The 26,113-nt window shown below is 46.0% G+C and overlaps 2 protein-coding genes across 3 annotated transcripts in view; both read left to right on the top strand.

Annotated features, from left to right (window-relative positions):
• The first annotated feature begins 2,832 nt into the window (after positions 1-2,832).
• ZNF367 (zinc finger protein 367) lies at positions 2,833-11,739 on the top strand. Its single transcript, XM_035099966.3, has 5 exons — positions 2,833-4,576; positions 6,589-6,739; positions 7,846-7,965; positions 8,865-9,003; positions 9,336-11,739. Exons 1-5 carry the CDS (start codon positions 4,205-4,207, stop codon positions 9,571-9,573), a joined length of 1,020 nt encoding a protein of 339 aa, XP_034955857.3. The 5' UTR covers positions 2,833-4,204; the 3' UTR covers positions 9,574-11,739.
• Positions 11,740-13,599: 1,860 nt separating this feature from the next.
• Positions 13,600-26,113, top strand: part of SLC35D2 (solute carrier family 35 member D2) — a 28,110-nt gene continuing 15,596 nt past the window's right edge. The window contains exons 1-4 of one of the 2 annotated variants that reach the window (XM_035099972.3): positions 13,600-13,850; positions 17,063-17,096; positions 18,825-18,911; positions 21,791-21,858. In XM_035099972.3, coding sequence (XP_034955863.1) covers positions 13,702-13,850; positions 17,063-17,096; positions 18,825-18,911; positions 21,791-21,858 — 338 coding nt within the window. In that variant the 5' untranslated portion in view covers positions 13,600-13,701. Of the gene's footprint in view, positions 13,851-14,131; positions 14,257-17,062; positions 17,097-18,824; positions 18,912-21,790; positions 21,859-26,113 lie in introns of those variants that run through there. The other variant, XM_088652616.1, reaches the window with a different exon arrangement.

The following is a 26,113-nucleotide window of genomic DNA, read 5'->3' as shown; positions in this document are numbered from 1 at the left end:
AGATTAATCCTACAATCTAGGGTAAAAAATCTGCCTCTCCTCCTTACTGCTCCATATACTTCAACTGCTTCCCAGAACACCTGTGCAATACTGTACTATGTTTCTTACTTCCATCCAGTCTCATTTTGGAACCCATCTTTTCTATGATGCCTTTTCCTTACTCCTCTAGTTCTCATGCCCAGCATGTATTAAGCCAATATAGGGCTTGTATCCAACAGTGGCTTTGCATTAGAAGCGCTTCCACTTCTGCACCTGATTGTTGCTGTCCCCACCTACCAGCATATCTGCTTGTGCTCCCTAAAACCTACTCCTAAATATTTGGTAGCTATGACACAGGGGACAGCAAATGGAAAAGGAGGACTGGTAGAAGTGTTGTGTTAGCAGAAGTGCTTCTGCTAATACAAAGTCCTCATTGGATACCACAATGCAAAAATAAGTAGGCTAGAGTGCATTTATAAGAAATATGAGCTTAACTAACACACTCCATACTATTTATTTGATGCAGAACATGTTTTGTAACTTGGGGTTAAAAGAGTACAATTTCCTTTCAGTCAGGGAGAGGGGGAAATCCTTCCCTAAGGGTGTGGAGGATGACAGCATGTGTGAGCCAATGTATTGTTACTAAGGCTGCATGCCACCTGCAATCTCTGCAACAGGGTTGTGAAATTGGGAAATCGAGGCACAGCATAGCAATGTTAGAAACTGAGATATGAAAGCTAGAAGCTAAATGGCACCTTAAACCTAGGTTATGGGTGAAACAACGGAATGTCTAGGCACACTTTTTTTAATAACAAGAATACAAAGCTGAAAATGAATGAAAGGCAGCTAAAATCTTATATTCATTTTTCACATGGTCTAGTCTTCATATGAAAAAACAAACCCATGCTTCCCCTGCCTGCCCCCCTAATAAAGAATTGGGTCTCTTCTCTTCAGAGAGGTGCTTGGAGTGGGGAGGGAGAAAAAGGTCCTCCCTTCATTCCACTCTGCAGTTTTAATCTGAAATCATAGGCGCAGTACTGCTCCCAGAGCTCAGAAACTGCTCTCGCTAATGAAATTCCTTGTCTCAAAACACCCCTAGAACAATGGGAGTTTCGAACGCTGCAGCATAGACTAGTGCCCTTAAGAAATACTGTTTATTTTAAAGATATTTACACCTAAAGCCTTCAATGGATGGGACACAGAATATTGCACCCCAAGAGTGCCCCCCATTGCTCATGTCCTAGCTTCGGTGAGCTTGGGTCCAAAGCAAAAGGCAGTCATGGCCTTCAGTCTCTCAGCGGAACCTCCTCCTCCAGCCAGCAGCACATGAAATTCTTTCTACTTCATCTTCCTTGTTCCCAGAACACCTTGCAAAGCGCAACACCTCCCCTTCAGTTTCCTCGCTCCTCTTCTCCAGACCTGCTTTCCAAAAAGGACACATTTTTCCTGTGTGACATCACACCTCCTGCAGCCTCTTCCAACTCTGTTATAACTAACACACAGCTGAGGTGGAAGGACAGGAGCTGGGTGGTTCTTTAACGGCCCGCTACTTAGTTCTTATTGTTTTCTTTATGTCACCACTAACAGCAATCTCCTGAACAGGAGAACTGGTTCGGCCTGTATTTTGAATCTAGTGTCTGGCACTGTTCCTTCATACTCCAAAAATCAGCTAAATTCTACCCCTTTACTGATTTCTAACATTCACTAACTCTAGCAGTTCCGGGTTCCCTTGCACCCTCAAACTTTGGTATCCCAGATCTGTATGAATGTTGCCTATTCAATTAAGTGCTGCCAGATGTAGTAATAAATCATAGACCAGTAATTGTTATAGGTTAAAGAGAGTTTGTTACTGTTAAGGGAACAAAGGGAGTGGCTCTGTGCCAGAGAACAAATGGGGGGCCTCCCCCACTCACCTGTCTGTTAGTTCGAAATGCAAAAGGTCAGAGTTGAAAGTTGAGGTATGTCATTTAGAAATTGAATGCAAAAGCTGCCAGTTCGAAAGGCAGAGAGAGAAAGCTGTGGCTATGGGAGAAGCTTTATTTGGGTGTTAATGCTGTGAACTGTAGGTTCAGATTGTATATACAGGCAATACTTGTTTTGCACAGGGGTTCTGGACCTCAGCGCACGTCGGTAGAGCATGCGGAAGCCTGTTCTACCCCTTTTCATAACATCTTTATGGCATCTTGGGGCTACTGGGCTTAGTGCTGTGCATGAAACCACCATAAAGTCACATAAAGATGCAGCTTTCCAAATCACTTGCTACCTACCAGGCTAATGAACTCCAGTAGGCATCTGTAAAAAGCACATGGCTTCCTCACTGCCCCAAGACAGATATAGATATATATAGATATATGTCAGATATATCCCGACAGAAATTTAAAAGTTGCAGCTTTCATAATAGCTTCCTTACATACCGGTAGGAATGTATGTGAATGATAGTGGGGGCGGGGGGCGGGTAGCAGTGTTAGACTAGGATTTGGGAGCCAGGGTTTCAAATTCCCATTCAGTCATAAAGCTCACCTTGGACCAGTCACAATCAAAGAATGTAAAAGCCTGCTAGATCATGTTAGCGGCCCATTTAGTCCAGTATCATCTTCTCATGGTTTCCAACTAGGTGCCTATGGGAAACCCAACTAGTAAGACCCGAACACAATAGCACTCTCTCCTCCTGTGCTTTCCAGCCACTGGGATTCAGACGCATACTAAAAGCTGAGAATAGCCATGGCAAATAATGATTGTCTAACCTACCTCACAGGACTGTTCAGCATATAAAATGGGGTGCGGGAGAAACATGCCTGTCACCTTGAGTTCCTTGGAAGAAATGTAGAATATAAATGTGATGGTTTTAAACATAAATATTTAATGAATTTCTGCTTGGCTTATCCACAGAAAGGAAATGCAGTAAATATCCAGACAATACTGTATTCACTGCTATTTTTCTAGAAACAGGCGCAGGAACTCATCACAAATGCCTCCCTCCCTCGTTCTCTTATAATGGCAATGGTGCCCAGTTGAGAGGTGCCGCAACTGAGTTCTGGTGAATTCCAGCTGAAAAAAAGCAATGGCTGTATTCATTTTTAAAAAAGCCTTTACAAATACGCCTCATAAATCCTAAATTCAACTTTTCTTATACATGACTATAAGAGTGTATTGTCCCAGCAACATATAACCAAGAGCTGACAGAATCGTGGCTGAGCAAGCTAGCAAATCCCTGGCTGCAATAGATGGATCTTTGGTTTGATCCAACTGGGCTGTTAGCTCGGGCCTCTGCGATGACAGGACTTTGGCACACAATTTTCTTCTAGGTTTGGGGAATAATTCCACTCTATTGAGAACCAGGGCTTTAAAGCCCAATATATTAGACTGGCACGACGTATTTCGTTGTTTGTCACAGTTTTAGCTAATAACATAAGCGCTTTTTCCGTCCAACTGCACATTTTCTTATTCTGATTCACTAATTACATTTAAATAAGGAGGTTGTCACGTGATAAGCGCTCAGGTGGCTTCTTGCTTAGCGCGCCTAGAGAGCTGCGTCGGCAGTCGTGATTGGCCAGATACCTGGGACTAAATAACGCGCCAAACGCGCCCCAAACCTGTTTACTGCGCATTTACGGTAACCGCCAGCGACAGAACCCGCCTCTTTCCAGCCCACAGCCAATCAGTACCAAGCACAATTATTCACATGAGGACAGCCGGGGGCGGGCCTTGGTGGGATGCCGGCGGCCCACCCACCCTACGAGATTTTCGAATTCTGTTGGCCGGGGAGAGCGAAGGGCCAGCCAATGGCTGAGCTCTGCTACGGCTAAGTCCCACCTAGCTGCTCCCTTTTCGCAGCCGCCCGCCTTTGAAGTGAGGGAGCTCGGCGCTTTCCCCGCACGTCATTGGCCGCGGCAGCCCGCCACTCTCCTGACGTCCACGCCAGACTTGGTGATTGGTTCCGCCCAGGCGCGAAATGTAACGCGGGAAAGTCTTGGATTCGGTGGCGGCGGCGGTCAGGGTTGCGGCCGCTGCTGGGTGACAAGCCGCGTGTGGGAAGAGGCCGCGGCTGCTTCGGGAGCCGGAGCGCGATTGCCGGCGTGCGGCGTCCCTGAGGGGGAAAAGCTCTGCCTGCTTCCCTGCCATGCACCCCTGAGGTGTCCCCTCCGGGCACCGAAGAAGAGTCGAGGGCGGCGGCGGCGGCCGGGCAGCGGATCGCACCGTGCGAGAGGGCGAGTCCCGGTGTAGGATGTCCGAGCGGCCGGGCCTCCCCTCGCCGGTCATCATGTGCCCGGGCGACTCCCCGAAGCGCGTCCTGGTCTCGGTCATCAAGACCACCCCAGTCAAGCCGCCCCGCGGAGGGGACAGCCGGGCTCCGCCGCCACCGCCCATCCCCACCAGCCCGGGCTTCAGCGACTTCATGGTCTACCCGTGGCGGTGGGGGGAGAACGCGCACAACGTCACCCTCAGCCCCCCGCCGGCCACGCCGCAGCCTCTCCGCGATGGCGGAGGAGGAGGAGCAGGGGGCGGCGGCGTCCGTGGAGCCGCGGGGCGCTCGGGCGGAGAGGACGAGGAGGCGGGCAGCCCGGACAGCGGCATCGGGGGCGGCGGGCACTTGAGGGTGAGTGCGGCGGCACCGAAGGGGTTAAGAGCCCATGGAGGGGGCGGGGCAGGGAAAGGCGCGCGGCGGCGGTTGAGGGGAAAGGGCTCCCAAATCCCTTTTTTTAAAGGGTTCTGGCCAACGTCCGGCCGGCCCCGCCCCCTCGAGGCGCGAGGGGGCTCTTTTTGGTGTATATGTGCAGTTAAGTCACTTCCGCGGGTGATTCACGCTCTGGGTGACGACACCTCCGCGCGCCAAAAGCGGGAGTGTTTTGTTTTTTTTGGTGTGTGTATGGAGAGGTCTCCCCGCGCGCGCGCCGCCGCTTTTTCCCGCGTGGTAGAGCGCGCGCGCGCTCGAATTTCGCGGCTGGGCGCGCAGGATCAGCTCTCTTTGGGCTCTGCGGTGCTGAAGGGGGCGCGGGCGCGCGCTCTCTGCGCCCTTTAAATAACAACAACAATGACAGCAGCAACCTCGCCTCCTTATGTCCGGTCGATACAACTCCTAAATAAACGGCAATTTTCTGCTTCCTGGATATTTTGTTTATTTTTACATTTTACATTTCTAACCCATCTAACCCAGACCTCCCAGGTCCTAGCCTGATGCTCTCTTCTTTCTTCTTTGGCGATCACTCCTAGCCGAGTAAGATTGTCTTCCATTAAAACAGTCTTAACAATGAGTCCATAAGTTATTGTGGAGGCCAATTCTGGATCCACGACACGTCCTTCCATAGTGGGGAAATTGGTTTCCAGGCAGGAGTTGATCACGGTGTGGATTTGCCAAGCGTGCCTTCCTCTTAGCACGTTTCTCCCTTGCTTTGTGTGTCTTGGTCAAGGCCGTTCTCCCATTGGAGCGTGCGCAGGCCAGTGTTTCCCAGTTGTTGGTGTTTTCAGGCATCCCCAAACTTCGGCCCTCCAGATGTTTTGGGCTACAATTCCCATCATCCCTGACCACTGGTCCTGTTAACTAGGGATCATGGGAGTTGTAGGCCAAAACATCTGGAGTGCCGCAGTTTGGGGATGCCTGGTGTTTATACTACATTTTTTTAGATTTGCCTTGAGACAGTCTTTAAACCTCTTTGTTGAGCACCAGCATTATACTTTCCATTTTTAAGTTTGGAATAGAGTAGTTGCTTTGGAAGATGATAATCAGGCATCCGCACAACATGACCAGTCCAACAAAGTTGATGTTGAAGAATTATTGCTTCAACACTGGTGATCTTTGCTTCTTCCAGTACGCTGGAATTAGTTTGCCTGTCTTCCCAAGTAATGTGTAAAATTACACCACACCAGATTGATAGAGAACACGCTTCCTGAATATGTGGCACACACATACCCCCGGACAGTGGTTGCGAACGCTGCCGCAATTTAATACTGCTCTCCGCTCTTTTTCTTTCAAGATTCGCAGAAAGGCAGGGATAAGGGAGTCACACAATGACCTAGGCACGAGCATCTTCACAATGCCAGGTCCTCCAAGTGCCCCTATATTGGAGGGTATGGAGATATGTAACCCCCGAACTAAGGAGATACAATTCAACCTGTTTATTTAACTAAGGGGATAAGTAATGCAACCTGTGGCGCTGTGGGTTAAACCACAGAGCCTAGTTGCTCAGTCCCAGCTCCTATCCACCTAGCAGTTCGAAAGCATGTCAAAGTTCAAGTAGATAAATAGGTACTATTCTGGCGGGAAGGTAAACGGTGTTTCCGTGGGCTGCTCTGGTTCGCCAGAAGCGGCTTTTTCATGCTGGCCACATGACCTGGAAGCTGTACGCTGGCTCCCTCGGCTAATAAAGCAAGATGAGCGCTGCAACCCCAGAGTCGGTCACGACTGGACCTAATGGTCAGGGGTCCCTTTCAGGTGCTGACAAAAATGCCAGTGTTTTGGGCTCTAGCAGGTTGTGATTGGTGAATACATTGTTTTGTGCCAGAAAATGCCTGCAACAGCTCCACTGGCCTATGAGCTGAGGTCTAGTAATCCACCACCTTTTATATAGTAGTTCTTGGGAAGCATTTGACAATGGCCTGTTTATTCACCAGGATGGGACTAGAAGAGGTCGACCAAGAGCAGACACCGTCCGAGATCTAATAAGCGAGGGAGAGCACTCTTCAAGCAGGATTCGTTGTAGTGTTTGCAACAGAGTATTCCCACGAGAAAAGTCTTTACAGGCCCACAAAAGAACTCACACTGGTAAGTGGAACAAGTCAATAAGGGGGGAAATCAAGCATGGATATTCTGTCAAAGCATGGGTCTTGGAGAAAAATAGACTAAAACATGATATCGTCTGTTTGCAATAGTAGAACAATCGCATTGCAGCTATAATTTGAAATCCAGGTGAAGTAGTCTTGGAAGTATTGGTAGAGTGAAGGAGAAAGGGGGCATTCTGCAGGTTCTTGTTCCTCCCCTGGCATGCCCCCAACAAGCCTCCTATCCGGCCTACAGCATCAAAGCTCTGACATATGTTGGACTAACAGGCTTGATATTTCAGCAGAACTCCCTGCAGTGTCAGATCTCTGGCACCCTCCAAAGGGCTATAGCAGGGATCAGCAAACTTTTTCAGCAGGAGGCTGGTCCACTGTCCCTCAGACCTTGTGGGGGGCTGGACTATATTTTGGAGGAAAAAAATGAACTAATTCCTATGCCCCACAGATAACCCAGAGGTGCATTTTCAATAAGAGCACACATTCTACTCATGTAAAAACACGCTGATTCCCGGACTGTCCGCGGGCCGGATTTAGAAGGCGATTGGGCCGGATCCGGCCCCCAGGTCTTAGTTTGCCTACCCATGGGCTATAAGATTGTCCTTTCAATGGGAGAACTTTAAACCAATGGGACTTCAAAGAATATTAACTTTGAATAATGCCCATTCTGTTGAATGAGGAAATATAGGATGCATGGGCATAACCAGCCCGGGATGGGGATAAGGACGGACAGCTGCTCCCCCAGCAATAAAAATAGCAAACTGAGGTTCTCTCTCCCCCCCCCCCGACAATACTCCTGGCTACGCCCATGGTAGGATGTACCTTTTGCAGTAACTTGGAAGCAGAGACTGTATATCAGAGAGATTAATTAAAGGTGTGTAGTCAAGTAGCATGCCAGCTAGGGCATCGCACTTGGTCCACTCTGAATTTTATATAAATCTTTGTTGTCCCTTAATTGTATTTCAAAGCAACTAAAAACATTTTAAAATTTGACAGCTTTACAATACTAACAAAAATAACACTTTTCAGAATAAGTTTTCAGCGCTTTTATTTCTACAAATACCGTTTTCAACCCTATGATTGTTTTCCCCCCAGGTGAAAGGCCTTATTTGTGTGACTACCCAGAGTGTGGGAAAGCTTTTGTTCAGAGTGGGCAACTTAAAACGCACCAACGTCTCCATACAGGGGAAAAACCTTTTGTGTGCGCAGAAAACGGTGAGCCAAGACAGAATTACCTTTGTTCAAATAAACTGCTGTGAATACAATTGGGAATAAGACGTGCCTGCTTCTAATATGTATCATATGAGAGGGGAGGAAGATTATGTGTACTGTTAGTTTGAAAAAATAACAGTATTAACAGTCAAATAAAGTGCTTTAAAAATCCATTGAAATCTGTGGGAGAGTGTTCAACTAATATTTAATTCCTCAGCTAAAACTGGTGATACTGAGTGCTTTACATTGCCTGGAATGCATCATGTAGTGCAGGCATCCCCAAATTGCGGCCCTCCAGATGTTTTGGCCTACAACTCCCATGATCCCTAGCTAACGGGACCAATGGCCGGGGAAGATGGGAATTGTTGTCCAAAACATCTGGAGGGCCGAAGTTTGGGGATGCCTGATGTAGTGAAGCACTGGGTGGGGGGGGGTTGGGATGGCTGAAAATGGTGAAAGCTGAAGTTGAATGCTTGAATACAGAGGTGGGGAGTAGGTATTTTGTGTAGGCCCCTTGCTTCCTTAGAAGGGGGAACCTATGGGGATTATGTAGCTTGAAAGGGGGAAAGCCATTTCATGGCCATTCAGCATGTGTGGCCATAGGGCAGTACATCCCATACATCTTTGGAATAAGTGGGGAGGGCATGCAAGATAAATTTGGAAAGCTAAAAGGGCCCAGAACCTGGGAGTTTTATACACTGATTGGAACACGTAAGCCAGAATTTTGGTTGCCAAGCGCTAGTGTCCACTTTGTAACACTTAACTACAGGAAAACTCCACTTGGTGTATGTTTTTAATGTTATGTTTTCTGGGCCAAGCAGCGTTTGTGTTTTAAACATGGGAAGATAGTAGAATGCCTTTCTTTAAATGATTGGTATGTCTGCCTTGTCTTTTTTAATAAGGATGCGCCAGCAGGTTCACACATGCAAACCGTCATTGTCCCAAACATCCATATGCAAAGCTGAGGAGAGAAGAACCAACAGACAGACTGAATAAAAAGCAAACTGCAGAGAACAAAGCTGTTGCTGAATGGCTGGCAAAGTAAGTTATTTCATATAAAATGCAAAGCTGTTACATTTATTATTATTATTTTATTATTATTATTATTAAAATACTTTGCGACGTTTGAAAGCATTTTGTAAATGAAATAAGTTTAAAAGCATTGAGAATTGAGAACATTTTGTCATGTCACGTTGTAAGAATGGCATTTCAAACCACACTCAGCTAGTTTTTTATTCCTTCTTACCTCACAGTCGTCTTTGCTTTGAATGAACCAATCCTTTCCTTAGCTTAATTAAATGAAATCCAAGGGACTATCAGGCTACAGTGTTTCAGTTGCTATTTATAATGCTAGTATTCATCTTTACTGATAGGTACTGGGAGATGAGAGAACAGCGCACTCCTACATTAAAAAGCAAAACTACTCATAAGCCTGACCAGGAGCAGCAGGATCCCATGGAATACCTTCAGTCTGAAGATGAGGAGGAGGAGGAAAAAAATATTGCCCATTCAGTTTCCTGTAGCCGCCTCCAAGAACAGCGCGAACGCTTGCATGGAGCACTGGCACTCATTGAGCTTGCCAACTTGGCTGGGGCACCATTACGACAGTAATTGAAGATCTGGACCTGCTGATAAAAAGTACTGCATTTTGGTACTTAAAACCAGTTAGCTCCTGGGCATAAGCTAAGCACCTTATTTGCTTCTATAGGCTGCTATTCTGTAGAATTTATGAAGAATGTTGTTGCCCCAGAAAATGGGGTGAGAGAATTGCACTTTTTTTTGTATGGGAAAGTCAGATGTAAAGCTTTTTAAAGTATTTTGTAAATAGGAGACTGTATAATGCAGAGTGGGAATGCTCATGTTATGGAAAGCTCGTTTTGCCAAGTTAGGGCTTTGCTCTTAATCACAAGTATGTGGAAGTGAGTCACTGCAATCAGTGGAGCTTGCCTCTAGGTAAAAGTGTGTAAAGTCAGAATTCCTGTCATTCTTTGATACAGTTTTCACAGGAAGCACTTTCTGAACTCATTAGATTAGAATAATGGTACATATGTTCAAAGAAAATAGTTGAAACATTTTCTAAAAAATTGGATGTAAACAGTGATGCAACCATGGTTTTTCATTGCTAGCATTGCTCGCAAGAATGCTAGAAATAGCTGTTGTAACCTTGTAGCCGCATAGAATAACTTGGTAGTATGTCGTTCAGGATCTTCACTGTGACTACTGACATGGAGACTGACTTTCCTTTTAGTAGGCTGAGGTCTCGGCAGTCTCTTGGTTGAGTAGCACTTCTTGTTCCCAACAGAATATTGGGAACATTTGCACATTGTTGGACTCACCTATAACTGAGTGATTACATCTTGCAAATTCTAGGCATCATGGTAACATTCCATCAATTGAGGATTTCTTTCAGATTTAGACCCTATAACAATGGGATTTGGTTTTGGTAATGGGGATATTTACAGGGTAGCATTGGTTTTTAGTAAAAGACAGCAAACACTAATACTGCTTCAGAAGATTTTATTGCAGGTAGATATTTCTTGCATAACGCCACCTTATTGCTTCCATTTGAAACGTTACATACCAAGTTTTGTGTTCACTAGCTAGTACAGTTACTGATAAAAGTATTTGCTATACAATTAGTAAATTAGGCTTCCAGAAGTAGTTGCAAGTGTGAGATATATGGATTAGTATTTTATTCCCTTTCCCCCCAAATTAAGATATAGGGATAGCACTTAGTGCTCTTGAGCACTCAACGGAAAAAAAGTTATAGCCTTAATAGTTTTAAGTTATCATATGCCAGGCATGTGCCTTTTATAGTGATTTGTGATCAAATTGAGTAGAGGTGCATAATAGACTAAGAGAATTTTATGCTCCTGTTTTTAGAAAAAAATAAAGGCTATTGGCATAAAAATATAAACTATGTGATACTTGTCCGAACAACCACCTATTATTTAAGCATTTGTTGGACTTCATTCCTTCTGACCACAACAAATGAGCAAAGAATGTTATTTCCCAATATAAAGTTTTAATTACAGATGTCTTGTCATTGGCAAGATAAAAATCCATTTCCAGGGTTATACTTATACAGTGTCAAAGTCGTTTTTGTATATCCTTAAGAATTATGTATTAATGCTGGCAAACAGCTAGAAAATGGGGAAGGTAGTGCAGTAGATGGATTTAAATTACACTGTCACTTTTTGGCTTGCTAATTTCTTATGTTTGTTTGCCACCTCTGATTCTTTAAAGCAAAGCACTTCAACCTGGATCTTTTGAGTACATAAGAATTGACATGAAGTCATTGGGGGGGAAAGGCTAAGGACCCTCAAATGGCAACTTTGGTGCTTTCCCTGAAAGGGGAAAGACATTTTGCACTTCATGGAATCCAACTGATAACTTAAAGGTAAACTTACGACTGCAACATCCGGTATTGCGAGTGAGGCCTAATTCATTGTTACACACAAACACATTTCCTTTTTTCAATCTATATTTACACAGAATGCATATTGAAAATATGCATTTAATTATTTTTTTTTAAAGAAAACCCTGCATACTGACTAGCTCTGGGCTAGTTGAGCTGCTTTACCAATTATGTATAAAATACATCTTTGGGGGGGAAAAACTCCAGAATAAGTTACATTTGTGAAAAAGATTGGCTTTTTGAAATGGTGGTTCAAGAATTCTCTGCTTCATATGATTAAGCTGTACTTTTGGCATGAATCAAAATGCTGTAATTCTAATAAGCTTTGAATAAAAAGTTGCCTGAGTTTTAAAACTTTATGATGATACTCTTGCTTTGTATTGTATCCTAGAAATCATATGCTACATTCACAGGTTCTGGTACATGCACAATGTTTCTGTGTGTCTGACTCTTGTACGTTGAAGAACTGGTTGGTACAGTTCTCTCTCTAATTTAAAAGTTTTTTAACAGGAAATGCAAAACACCTTGTGTGCATTTGAAACCTTGACTAATAAGCCTGTTCTTCTTCATATGCTTTCTTAGGGGCTAGCTTATTCTACGTAGTACTGGAAAATATTTACGTAGTACACCCTTACTACTTCCATAGGAATTAAGAGGCTACGTAGCAGGCAGGGGTTGCTAATCCAATGGCCTTACTTAATTGCTTAATTATCAGCAGGTGTAGTTTGTAGTTATCATTCTTGAGCTCTTCAAATATTAATCCAAGTCTGAGGAGGCCTGATTTAAAGGCTATTATATTGATTATAGCACTGTTCTCTGTTGGTAGATACATAAAGCAAAATCGTAGTTCGTGGAGCCAAAAGCACTGAGATCCAAGAATCACAGCCTGACATTTTAAGGAAATGTATAGAAGAGGGGATTCCCAATTCCCGTTGTCATCAGTGAGCATGACGAAGGATTAAAATGGGTGATAGGAGATGCAGTCCAGCAATATCTGGAGAGCCTGAGGTTCCAAAAGTTCTGGTACAGAAAGCAATGCCCAGTCACTTTGCTGTGCGAATTTAATAGTTTCCGCAGGAACATCCTCATCTTGACTGACATGGGCATAAGGTAAAGGTAAAGGGACCCTGACCATTAGGTCCAGTCGTGACCAACTCTGGGGTTGTGGCGCTCAACTTATTGGCCGAGGGAGCCGGCGTATAGCTTCCAGGTCATGTGGCCAGCATGAGAAAGCCGCTTCTGGCGAACCAGAGCAGCGCATGGAAACGCCATTTACCTTCCTGCTGGAGCGGTACCTATTTATCTACTTGCACTTTGACGTGCTTTTGAACTGCTAGGTTGGCAGGAGCTGGGACCAAGCAACGAGAGCTCTACCTGTCACGGGGATTCGAACCGCCGACCTGATCGGCAAGCCCTAGGCTCTGTGGTTTAACCCACAGCACCACCCGCGTCCATGGACAAAGTTAGGATTTATTTTATGGGGGCAGAACCCTGTTATCTGCCACACAATTGATCAATTAGTTAAGTATTTTACTGTATTTATTTGCTGGCTACGCTCATGTTGACGGAGTCAATAAAACGGTGGTGGTGGTGAGGTTGAATCCATCCTAGCCTCCAACTTAAAACGGCTCTCCTCTTGCAGCTGGAAGCCAAAAATGGGTCCCAGTTCTGACTTTGTTTGGAGTCCCCTGAACACTTGCCAGGGGCATGAGTGACGCACAGGGCCAGATTTAGGTTTGATGAGGCCCTAAGCTACCCTACTGAAAGTAATGGGGCCCTTTATATGTCCAGCAACAAATTGTTGCTGTTTTTTTGTGTTGAATATATGCTATATGGTTAATTTTTGGACCTAATAGGTATCTAAAGCCATTTGCACATAACATATAGGAGCCTGCACAACACAAAATACTGTTGCTGTATGTATGTTTTATTTTGTTTTTATCTTATATTTTGGGTTTTTTCCCTTCCTTGAAATTTCTTTGGGGGGGGGGCAAGAGAGTGGGGCCCTCTAAGCTATAGCTTGTTTATGCGTAAATCCACTAGTGCGTTAAATGCCAGCGTGCCGTAACCCGAGCGGCCTCCGCTCTGTGCTGCTTGGAGAGACGAAAGCGGCACCAGAGGGCGCCCCAAACTCAGCGCTGCCGAGAAGTTTCCGCGGGAGCGAAAGAGGGCGCGTTGCCGCCGCCGCCGCCGAGTGGGTGGGGACGGGCAGGCTGGCTGGCTGGCGGGGCGCGATCTCCTTCCTGTTTGGCTCGGCTCCCTCCGGCTGCGGCGGCGGGGATGCCGCGCGGAACGGCCAAGCGCCCGGGTCTCGCCAAGAGATGAAAGGCAGCCAAGAGGAAAAGCCGGAGCCGGCTGCTTCTGCCCCCGCCGCCCCTTCCCCTCTGCTCAGGCTGCTTTCCGCCCTCTTCTACGGGATCTGCTCTTTCTGCATCGTCCTGGTAAACAAGGCGGTGCTGACGGCTTACAGGTGAGAAGGAGGACGAGCACCTGGACGGCCAGCGATCCCGCGCACCGTCGGAGGTGGGGGGGGGACACAAACCCCCAACTTCCCCCTCCGATCGTGGATGTGAGATCCGGTTCCTGCCCCCGCCCCATTCAAAACCTACTTTTCTACCCAATACTTCCCTTGCAGCGCCCGTCACCGCCGCCTCTGGGCATCGATCCTGCTAACTCGACGGCAACAACCCACCCCTATTTGTCCCGTAGTTTCCTGGCTGGGGCACAAACATTCACCGGTGCCTCTCTTTCACCCCTCTCTGCAAATAATGCCGCCGCCGCCCCATCTCTTCTTGAACTCACACATGCATTTTGCAAGGTGTTTGGTGACTGGGAAGCTCAGTGGGAGAGCATCAGGTCTCCTGTTCAATCTCCAGGTAAGGCAGAGAGGGAGCCGTGTCTGAAACGCCAGAGAGCTGCTGCCAGTCAGTGTAGACAACATTAAGCTAGATGGACCAACGGGATGACTTGGTATAAGGCAGGTGGTGTAGTGGTTAGAGTGTTGGGCCAGGCGCTGGAAGAGACCAGGTTTCAAATCCCTGCTGGGCCATGAAGTTCTGTGGTGACCTTGGGCCAGCCACTCTTATCTCAGCCCCGCGGGGTTATTGTAGGGATTAATGAGGAGGCAGAGAACAATGTGTCCCTCCTTAGAGGAAAAAGTGAGATATAAAATTCAATAAATATCGTTCGAAATTTGGGCAGCTTTTGCTCTGGTGATGAAAGTTGAACTGAGCTCCAGAGTTCCTTAGTCCAAAGTTCGTGCTCAGCCTTTTGCTTTTTCTGGTGGTTAGCCAACTTGGGAGAGTGGAAATGCAGGAATGTGTTTCATGAATCATATGCATACAGTCAAAACTAAGAGCTTTCATGGTTCAAGAATGCATTCTTAAGGAATTTCTCTTTTTTACTTTATTTATCCATACATTTCTAAACTCTTAAATCAAATGCAAAAAAAGCTTCTCAAAGCATTGTACGCAGGCCACGTGGCAAGGTAAGATTGTGCAAATAAAAATGTTTTAAGCTGGTATCTAAAACTAAGCACATTCCTGAATTCCTCAGTACATTACAAACTCAATTTCTTTTAGCTGTCAAACTCATATATCACACAGGACAGTTAGCAGTGCTTCTCCAGCAGATCACAAAAGACAGGCAGGCATGTATTAGGGCTGCCATACTTTCTGGTTTTTTCCGGACTTTACTGGGATTTCAAAGGCGGAATTGACATCCAGGGAGAATTTCCAAAAGGTGGCACTTTGTCCTCGATCTTAGACAAGTCAATAGGAAAATCACTTTGGGGGGGGGGCTCAGCAACTTTGGGGTGTCCTGGTTTTTACTTTTTGAAAACATGGCAACCCTAATGTTTGGATAAAGGTGGTCCTTCAAGTAGGCTGGGCTTTATATGTGAATAGTTACCTCTTAAATTTTGCCCGAGAGCATATTGACTGCCAGCAGAGATCTTTAAGCAGCAGTGTCTGGACCACTAAGGCTTTGGTCCAGGAACAGCTGCAGCTGTTGCATCAGCCGGAACTGATAATGGGCATTCCTAGCCTCAGGGGGCACCTGCATCCGAGGCGACAAAAGATGGATCAAGTAGCAGCCCCAGAAAGTGGAGCTCTCCTACAAAGAGAGTGCAGCCCCATCTAGAACCAGCAACAGGCCTATCTCCCAGACATAGGAGCCACTCAACCATAGATCTGTGTGGAGAGGGGCCTCGGCCCAGTATACCCGAAGGAGCGTCTCCACCCTTATCGTTCTGCCCAGACACTGAGGTCCAGTGCCGAGGGCCTTCTGGCGGTTCCCTCACTGCGAGAAGCGAATTTACAGGGAACCAGACGGAGGGCCTTCTCGGTAGTGGCACCTGCCCTGTGGAATGCCCTCCCATCAGATGTTAAAGAAATAAACAACTATCTGACTTTTAGAAAACATCTGAAGGCAGCCCTGTTTAGGGAAGTTTTTAATATTTGAAGTTTTATTCTGTTTTTAATGCTCTGTTGAAAGCCGCCCAGAGTGGCTGAGGAAACCCAGCCAGATAGGCAGGGTATAAATAAAAATTATTATTATTATTATTATTATTATTATTATTATTATTATTATTATTTTGAAAACTAGAACTTCCTATAGGGCAAGATGGCTGTTGAATAGTCCTGTGGTTGCAGTTGATGGGGAAAAGAGTCCATCTCACACAGAACAGCAGGAGCTAGATGGGGGGGGGGGAGCTTTCCCCATAGGGACAAATGGTCCTTGGAAAGCCCCGTGGTGGCTGCTGGGAGAGGGAAAGGCCTCCTCAGTTGGGATATGGGAGCTGGACATGATAGATCGCCAGATTCATGATTAAACTCCCATCAGCTCCAGCAAGCATGGCCAATGGTCAGGGAAGATGGGAGTTGCAGTTCAACATCATCTGGAGGACCAAAGGTTCCCTACTTCTGTAACATGTAAACTCCACTGGATCACAGTCTTGAGCCTGTACAAGCAAAATAACTCCTGGCTTTGGGGTCACCTTCCATGTGCAAAACTCTTCCCTCGAGTCAGAAATAGCCCTTTTGTGAGTGGAAGAGGCTTTCTGCTAGTAGAAGGGCATCTTTGCATCCCACCCTGTAACATTTTATTTATTTTTATTTCTAAGTAATGATAAATAGTTTTGCAGCTGTGGTTTCTTCCCAAGGCTTGCTGGGAACTATAAAGTTCTATGAGAAGACCACATCTCTGTAGCAGGAAATGTTCAATGCGATCACAAAAGTACGATTCCAAGCAGCTTCTGAAAACAATGAAAGTTCTGTAGCTTCAGAACCAGGCAGCTTTTTCATCTTTCTTTGCCAAAGGAAAAATAAAGTCCTGCCAGATTAGAGAAATAGGTTCATATGCTGTTGGTGAGAATTGCACAGAAAAATTGCCAAGTAATCTGTCCTGGCAACTTTTGCTTGTTTGTCTTTCAATTCTCATGAAAATATTGCATTGAAAAGCTCACTGTCCCCCCATTTGCACGACCCTTCTTTTAAAGGGGTAAGCCAATTTTATTTTCCTTCAAACAATATCAGAACCTAACATGAAAAGCTGTTGTATTTTCTTTTGTTTTATCAACATCTTCAAGAGCTTTGTTTCTTTCTGAAATAAAAAAAGAGTTGTCTAACTCTTGTTTTGTTTTGTTTTTAAATTGCATCTGATACAGTTTTCTTTCCTTTCTAGATTCCCATCTCCGGTGTTTCTTGGAGTAGGACAGGTATGTTCAAAGATTAAAAGGTTCTAAATGACAGGTAGCTTAGATGATTAGGCTAGTTCCAAAATGTTGCTGATGTCAGTGGCTTAGGATTTCAGTGTTGCATAGGACTTCCAATTCAGGTTTAAGGCCTATTGACGCAATTCTGTAACTTTGGGTGGGAAAGGGCTGAAGCTCAGTGGTAGAGATCTTGCACACGGGAGATCTCATGTTCAATCACTGGCACATCTCCAGGTATAGCTGCGAGAAACTCTCATCCAAAACCCTGGAGTGGTGCTGGTAGTCAGTGTCAATCCTGAGCTACGTGGAGCAATGGTCTGACTCAGGACGTGGTAGTGTCCTATGTCCCATCATGTGAGATAGGAGAGCCCAGACAGGGCCCCTGGAGCTTCCCCTATATTGCACCACCATCTCTGGCTTTATCACCTGATCAGGATCTTGAATCACATGTCACATTTCATGTGTCAAGAAGGTGCATGTCTGTGGCAGGGACGTTCTCTACTCTTGAAAGTTCCCTGCTACAGACATGCATCTTCTCGACACATGAAATGTGACAGTAATGTGGCAGAGGGGACAGGGCCAAAAATAGTGCCCCAGCTCTCCGCACTTACATGACTGAAATTGTGTGAGGGGAACACCTGAGTAGTATGTTTATTCACCTCCATCTTGAAATGGATGAAATGCAGACTGGCTGCTTCCTCTTGAGTACAGTCGTACCTAAGAAGTCGAATGAAATCCGTTCTGGAAGTCCGTTCGACTTCCAAAATGTTCAGAAACCAAAGCACGGCTTCCGATTGGCTGCAGGAAGCTCCTGCAGCCAATTGGAAGCCACGGAAGGCCTGTGGGATGTTTGGCTTTCAAAAATAGTTTGCAAACCGGAACAGTCACTTCCGGGTTTGCGGCGTTTGGGAGCCAAAACATTTGAGAACTAAGCTGTTCGGAAACCAAGGTAGGACTGTACAACCTAGTCACTAATGTACAACTTGAGGTGTGCTCCAGCCATAAAGTTGGGATACATTGACCAATAGTGGCATGTAACACTGAACCATGTATTAGCGCTACATGCACGCACGAGCTAGAATAAGCAGAAGCAAAATCTCAGACTTACACTTCTGCATAGCCAGGAAAAGGACTTCTGCAATGTTTAGTTTCACTTTCGAGGAATGCTGATTTAGTGCTGAATATGAACCATGGTTTAAAACAAACTCCATTTACTTTCTAAGCAAGCCAATTTCAATCCATAGCCTTGTTGAGTCACAAGAGTTTTCAACCATGATTTCCCTTTAACTGGAGATTCTTTGAAAGCAAAACTAAACACCGCAGAATTCAGGCCATATGCTTTGCTCGGACTCATTCTAGCTGAGGCTTCCTCAACCTCAGCCCTCCAGATGTTTTGGCCTACAACTCCCATGATCCCTAGCTAACAGGACCAGTGGTCAGGGATGATGGGAATTGTAGTCTCAAAACATCTGGACATTTGGGGGTCACTTCTGGGTTCGGCGCAATGCAAATGTGCACGGTCACACACATATCAGACACACCTAAAATGGTTGCTGCCTATCCAAGGTTAGGATCTGCCTCCACTGGTGAAGTCTGCAAACATGGAATGCCTGTTAGGGTCACTGAAAGGAGAACCGACTCTTGCTGTGCAGCAATGCAGCTTCTCTGCAGACTAACAGAGAAAGTGTTTTGTGATTCACCCACCCGTATATTTGAATTTTGTTTTTTTAGATGGTAACCACTATTCTGATCTTATATGTGTCAAAACTGAATAGAATCATTCACTTCCCTGATTTTGATAAGAGTATCCCTATGAAGGTAAGATGAAGTGCATAATTTTAGAAAGTGAAAATCCTAATCTGATGCTGTGTTCTATGTTGCATAATATAATCAGTGCTTAAGGATGCTTGATAATCAGTACTTTGGAGCCTTTTTGCCCCATGCTTGTGTAGCCGCCATAGGGAGTACTGGGTTTTCCTCTCCAACAAAGTATGTAATGCTAAACCATGGTTTACTGCAGGCATAGGCAAACCCGGCCCTCCAGATGTTTTGGGACTACAACTCCCATCATCCCTAACCACTGGTCACAGCTAGGGATGATGGGAGTTGTAGTCCTCAAACATCTGGAGGGCCGAGTTTGCCTATGCCTGGTTTACTGCTATGTGCAAGAGTTGGAACAAGCCCAAGCAATGCCTCAGGCTTGCGAGCTCCCCTTCCTTTGCTAGCTGTCAACTACTCAGAATGAGTCAACAGTATTGTTCCCTCTTTATTTGACACTTTTGCTGTGAGTGCTGCTGCTTATGTAGCCAAAACCGCATCAGATACAGTCGTACCTTGGCTCCCAAACGCCTTGGGAGTCGAACGTTCCGGTTCCCACACGATCGAAAACCTGAAGTGAGTGTTCCAGTTTTTGAACAGTTTTTGGAAGCCAAACGTCCATTACTGAAATATGCAGGACAAATTAAATAATTTGAAACCTAAGGAAGAAGAGGACTTTGAGTTCTAAAAAAGGGGGCAAATGTTTAACGCATATCTTTAAGATTTGAGTAGAGATCTTTGCATTAGTATAACTTTTAAAAGTCACTTGTAATAAGATGAAGAAGGTTTTAAAACTGGATTGTTAAGAATACAGTATAAGGTTTTATGGATGTGCATGAACAAGGGTAAACAATGTAACCAAGAGAAGTAGTGGAGGGAAGTCAAGCTAAAAATGATGGTTTAAAAATTTGTTAATGATTTTTCTTTTTTGTTATTTTTGAAAAGTAATAAAATTATATTAATTAAAAAGGAAGCAAATATCCGATGGGGTTTCTGCGGCTTCCAATTGGCTGCAGACGCTTCCTGCAGCCAATCAGAAGTTGCGCTTTGGAAGTCAAACGTTTCGGAAGAAGTGAGGTTTGCGAGAACTGAGGTTACAGGGGACCAGGCAGAGGGCCTTCTCGGTCGTGGCGCCCGCCCTGTGGAACGCCCTCCCATCAGATGTCAAGGAAATAAACAACTACAGTGGTGCCTCGCTAGACGAATTTAATTCGTTCCACGGGTCTTTTCTTATAACGAAAAATTCGTCTAGCGAATCCCATAGGAATGCATTGAATTTTTTTTTTTGCCCATAGGAATGCATTAATTGAATTTCAATGCATTCCTATGGGAAACCGTGATTCGCTAGACGAATTTTTCATAAAATGAATTCGTCTAGCAAGGCAACCTCCACTCGAAAAATCCTTTCGTTAAGCGGAAATTTCGTTAAGCAGGGCATTCGTTAAGCGAGGCACCACTGTATCTGACTTTTAGAAGACACTTGAGGCAGCCCTGCTTAGGGAAGTTTTTTAAGTTTGACGTTTTATTGCGCTTTTAATATTCTGTTGGGTGTCGCCCAGAGTGGCTGGGGAAACCCAGCCAGATGGGGAGGGTATAAATAATAAATTTAATTTTATTTTAATTTTTTAAAGTCGAACGGACTTCTGGAACGGATTCTGTTCAAGTTCCGAGGTACGACTGTATATGAATAGCATCCTTGCTTCTCCCTGTACCAATTCTTATATAGCCAAAAAGGCAGCACTCGCGTGCAAGTGCAGAGGGTAACAGCTTTTCCTCTCTCGCGCTCCTATTCATTCAATTAAAGAGTGAACTTTGTGTTCAGTGCTGCCTCTGAATTGGCTCCCACCTGGCGAATTGTGGGCCATGTAGATCCATATTTTTCAGCCCAGATGTTGGGCTGGAAATGTTAGAACAAACATAGGCTGCAATTCTCTACAGTCATCTGGAAATGAGCCCCACTGAATGTGAAGTGTTCCAAGTAAACATCCATAAGATTTTTAATCTTTCAACTTGATCCATGTTTACTGAGTCTTCATAGCAGGGGTGTGGAACCTTTGGTCCTCCAGATGGTGTTTGACTCCAACTCCCAACAGCCCTAGTCAGTGTGGGATGATAGGATTTGGAGTCCCAACAAGTTCTCCACCCCTGCTTTATAATGTGAAATGGTTGCCTTCCGCTGCCCTCATGTTAGGCTTAAAGGTAAAGGTAAAGGGACCCCTCACTGTTAGGTCCAATCGCAGATGACTCTGGGGTTGCGGCGCTCATCTCGCTTTAGTGGCCAAGGGAGCCGGCGTTTGTCCGCAGACAGCTTCCAGGTCATGTGGCCAGCATGACTAATCCGCTTCTGGTGAACCAGAGCAGCTCACGGAAACGCCGTTTACCTTCCCGCCAGAGCGGTACCTATTTATCTACTTGCACTTTGACGTGCTTTCGAACTGCTAGGTTGGCAGGAGCTGGGACCGAACAACGGGAGCTCACCCCATCACGGGGATTCGAACCGCCAACCTCCTGATCGGCAAGCCCTAGGCTCTGTGGATTAGACCACTGCGCCACCCACGTCCCTATGTTAGGCTTAGTGGGGTCAAAATTTTGGTTGGTGTAAACATGATGTGTTGATTTTTTACTTTATTTTATTTTCATGGTTTCTGGTAATCAGTTTTTATAAGATCAAACTTCTTTTATTGAAACAAGCAGGGCCTGGAATGTTGTATAAAACATTGCCAAAGTTCAAAAGTGGCAATCATTTACAAAGTTTGCTGCTTGCTGTATTTCCTTTTTTATGTCTGTGCTAGAGTGTATGAAGTAACTTGAATAGAGTTCTTCCTCAGTTTCGGGTAAAATACTGGTTTAAACTAAATGGTACCCTCATTTTGTTGCAGCTGTTTCCACTTCCTCTTATTTACGTTGGAAATCACATAAGTGGATTATCAAGTACAAGCAAGTTAAGGTACAGCAAAAGCTGGGTTGTTGCCGGGCAGTTTGGTTTTTATTTAGCCCCTGTAAGTGAAAATGTTTTGAGACCATTAAACAGTGCTGTAGCTACATGTTGATTGAATGAGAGCCATATTGCCACATCCACATATTGTTTTTGGACAACACACTGAGTAAAATTGCTCTCTGTGTTGTGTGAGGCAGATAGAAAGGATTAGTACGTACCTTCCATTGATTTATTTTATCTTATTATTTATTTATTTAAAAATATTTATGAACCTTCCACTCAAAATATCAAGGCACTGTTCAACACTATATACAAATGCAATGAAACATAAGCTATATAAAGCAATAAAAATAATCGTAAGAACAACTGACACACACAAAAAACAAAACCACTGAATATGCCTATCAGTATAGCGCAGTCGGTAGAGCCTGAGACTCTTAATCTCAGGGTTTGAATGATTCCTGCATTGCAGGGGGTGGGGCCAGATTAAGGTTTACCAGGTTTTTTTCAATGAATCCGGGGACACTTTAATGAATAAATGAATGAATTGCTACACGTTCAGGATGTTGATGCTGCAGTGATGGCGGTGGCCGAGGGGCAGCCACCACCTTGACCTCAACCGCCACGTTTCCCCTTCCTCTGAGGCTTCTATCTCCTTTCTCCATGAGCCTGGACAGCCCCTAAGTTGTTGGTTCTTTGGTGGTGGTGGTGGTGGAGAAGCGGTGCATGGTGGGTCAGGCATGGAAGGCGGAGAAGGAGGGCTGAGAGCGATGGTGAAGTTCGGGCAGTGCGATCAGAGCAGCCCCAATCCCATTCCTGCTTGCATGCAAGCAAGCAGGAGGGGGTGGGGATCCCTCAGCTGAGAAGGGAGGCTTCCTGTTGCCTAACTGAGAGATCTCTGCCCCTCCTGTGAAGAGCCTTGAAACTGGCCTTGTAGCATATGTGTAACCAGGTGTAGTTCTGACTCCACATGTATGTCCACCACCTATGTGAACCCAAAGTTAGGGTGGCCAGAGTTTGAAGAGCAAAAAAAGAGGGTGCTATGGTGGCCGTTCAAAGCAAATAAATGCAATTTGTCTCAGATTTTACCCCTGAAAAAGAGGGCGGGTTCTGGAAAAAGAGGACGCATGGCATGGCAACCCTACCGAAAGTACAACTCTGAGAGGAATTGAATCTTTTATTTGGAGTCATTGCGCACGTCCCTTGAACCTTATGCCCAATAAAGATGTTCACACACCAGGATGTAGATGCAAGATGCAAGATGTTCACACACCAGGATGTAGACCAGGATGCATGAAAATAAAAGAGACTGAGCACATAGATGCTCATTCAGGCTGCTACGTGGATAACACCCAGGCAGCAAATCGCACAATACAAACATAGAGCTTAATTGTAAAGTGCAAAGTTACCTCAGCCTGGAGAGTGGGAGTATCAATGTGCCACAGGCCCATGCTAAAAGAAAAAAGGGAGGCTGTACTAGGTCTTGAAGCAAGCCTAATGCAAGTCAGGGATAGAGATCTATGCCTTCCATGTGAGTTGAGCTCTCTCCTTCCGTATTCTATGCCAGCAAGGCAGCAGAATCTCTCGCCCATTCTTTGATTTGCGGACCAGTGAAGTACAGGGATAACCCTTGGGATCATAGAGCAAAGAGGGAGGGAGGGAGGGAGGGAGGGAGGGAGGGAGGGAGGAGTGGGGAAGAGACCAAAATATGACCTCCAGTAAGAGAACATGGGTAGCACTGTGGTCTACACCACAGAGCCTAGGGCAGGCACCCCCAAACTCTGGCCCTCCAGATGTTTTGGCCTACAACTCCCATGATCCCTAGCTAACAGGACCAGTGGTCAGGGATGATGGGAATTGTAGTCCAAAACATCTGGAGGGCCAAAGTTTGGGGATGCCTGGCCTAGGCCTTGCCGATCAGAAGGTCGGCGGTTCGAATCCCCATGATGGGGTGAGCTCCCGTTGTTCGGTCCCAGCTCCTGCCCACGTAGCAGTTCAAAAGCACATCAAAGTGCAAGTAGATCAGGCATCCCCAAACTGTGGCCCTCCAGATGTTTTGGCCTACAACTCCCATCATCCCTAGCTAACAGGACCAGTGGTCAGGGAAGATGGGAACTGTAGTTCAAAACTTCTGGAGGGCCGAAGTTTGGGGGTGCCTGAAGTAGATAAATAGGCACCGCTCCGGCGGGAAGGTAAACAGCGTTTCCATGCGCTGCTCTGGTTCGCCAGGAGCGGCTTAGTCATGCTGGCCACATGACCCAGAAGCTGTCTGCGGACAAAATCCAGCTCCCTCAGCCAGTAAAGCGAGATGAGTGCCGTAACCCCAGAGTCGTCCGTGACTGGACCTAACGGTCAGGGGTACCTTTACCTTTTTAAGAGAACCTAGATAATCAATCAGCTACAGGGATCCCATTAGAGCTGTGAGCTACCTGACCATTGAAAATTTGGTGTTTAATTAATTTGGTGTTTAATTAATTTGGTGTTTGACCAAACTGCGGGAGGCAGTGCAAGACAGGAGTGCCTGGCGTGCTCTGGTCCATGGGGTCACGAAGAGTCGGACACGACTAAACGACTAAACAACAACAGGTTCCACCAGTGCTTTTTTTTTCTAAAAAAAATGTTTAGGGGTACTCTCATTTTTCTACTCATATAGAAATACTGCCCCTCAATGAGGCCAAACATTGATTCACAAAATATTTAGGGGTATGCATACCCCTGTGTCCCCCCAGGGAAAAAAGCACTGGGTTCTACTGTAATCTGTGGAGGGGGGGAGGGGATTTCCTGGGTGAGTGAATACCACAATACTTTAGTCATTTGAACCATTGTTTATTCCTGTTTACTGAGAAAAGTTTGAAGCGGAAGGGACACAGCCTTAATTTCAGGAAGACCGCATGGTTATCCATACACTTCCAGAATCATAATTTTACCCTTGAAAGAAGATTTTTTATCGTGTGTGTGAAGCCTGTTTCCTACGTACGAGAGGGTGATGATTAACTTTCTGGTGACTTCAAGTTTAGTGTGCCGATGTTTCCTGTAAGCGTTAACGATCATGATGTTTGCTGTCCCTTCCTGGCCACGTTTCAGATAAAAGCTGGTGTTTTATATTTGATTCATGCTAGCTCCATGATCTCCAGAAATAAAGCCCATAAAAAATTGAGACTAACCCCCATTGTTACACGTGGGCGGCTGGTGCAGATGCTTTAGCAGAGATATCACATGCTGTCAGACGCCTGAACTGTGTTTATGGGAGCTACCGCCTCCATCTTTCCATCCAACTCCATTTATTGGCGCTCCCCCTGCTCACAACTACATTTGGTCACTGGCCCAGGGCTTGGGCAGCCACTCCTGAATCAGATGAGAAATAAAGTTTATGCATCACTAGTGTATCCAAAACTCACCATGCTCCAAAACTCCTAATGACCATATCCAAAGTTGTCTTGGTATGGGTTTGTTGTTTTTGTAGGAGTCTTTTAAACAGTGTAGGCCAGGGGTCCCCAAACTAAGGCCCGGGGGCTGGAAGCGGCCTGCACGCAGGGCAGTCTTGAGCAGGCTGCGCGCCCTGGCGCTGAGGGGCGGAGATCGCTCCGGCGCCCTCGCCCTCGCAGGGCGCAGCATGGCTTCCGCGTGGCTTTGCCGCGCAGCGCCCGGCCTACCGGCCCGGCGCCCCGGCACCCCGCGCCACCGGGACTCTACCTAGAGCCGGCCCTGCCTGCACAAGCCAATCGTGTCGCCCCCGACAACCCCCGCTGCCAGCCACTCTTATCGGCGTGCCGCGGTGCGGTTGCCCAGCTCCGGGTCGGCGGCAGAAATAGCTTGTGCGCATGCACGGGCCGGAGGGCGGGGGGACGTGCTCCCATACGCACACACACAAGCTATTTCTGGTGCTGTGCCGACTCGGAAGTGCACCGGAAATGACGCATGCGCAGGAGCCATTTCCAGCACCGCACCGCGCCAGAAAAAGCGAGTGTGCGCACATATGGGAGCGCGTTCCCCTGTGTGAACCTGTTCAGTGTTCTGGGGATTTTCTTTACAGTACAGTTTGTTTTGGAGAAATGGGTATGCTGTTGTGGGGGATGTTTTCGATGGCATCTCTCTCCAAGTGTACTCATTGTCTTCTAGAATGTGCAGGATTATGTGGTGTTCTTGGTTGGTGATTCTACGTTGGGGATTCCCCATCCTGCTTCTGAGGAGGGGTGGTGCGGGTATCTGGGGCTTATTCGCTGCTTTTTGTGTGAGAAAATAAACAAGTGTGGTTTTTCCCTGC

Source organism: Zootoca vivipara, chromosome 10, assembly GCF_965207765.1.
Source record: "Zootoca vivipara chromosome 10, rZooViv2.hap1.1, whole genome shotgun sequence".
NCBI classification, from domain to species: Eukaryota; Metazoa; Chordata; class Lepidosauria; order Squamata; family Lacertidae; genus Zootoca; species Zootoca vivipara.
The sequence above is the reverse complement of the archived record's forward strand: the minus strand, read 5'-3'. Positions and strand labels throughout refer to the sequence as shown.

Coding starts and splice junctions, on each gene's coding strand:
- ZNF367 (XM_035099966.3), top strand. CDS start 4,205: ATGTCCGAGCGGCCGGGCCTCCCCTCGCCGGTCATCATGTGCCCGGGC. Junction 4,577..6,588: donor GGGGCGGCGGGCACTTGAGG/GTGAGTGCGGCG, acceptor TTTATTCACCAG/GATGGGACTAGAAGAGGTCG. Junction 9,004..9,335: donor GTTGCTGAATGGCTGGCAAA/GTAAGTTATTTC, acceptor CTTTACTGATAG/GTACTGGGAGATGAGAGAAC.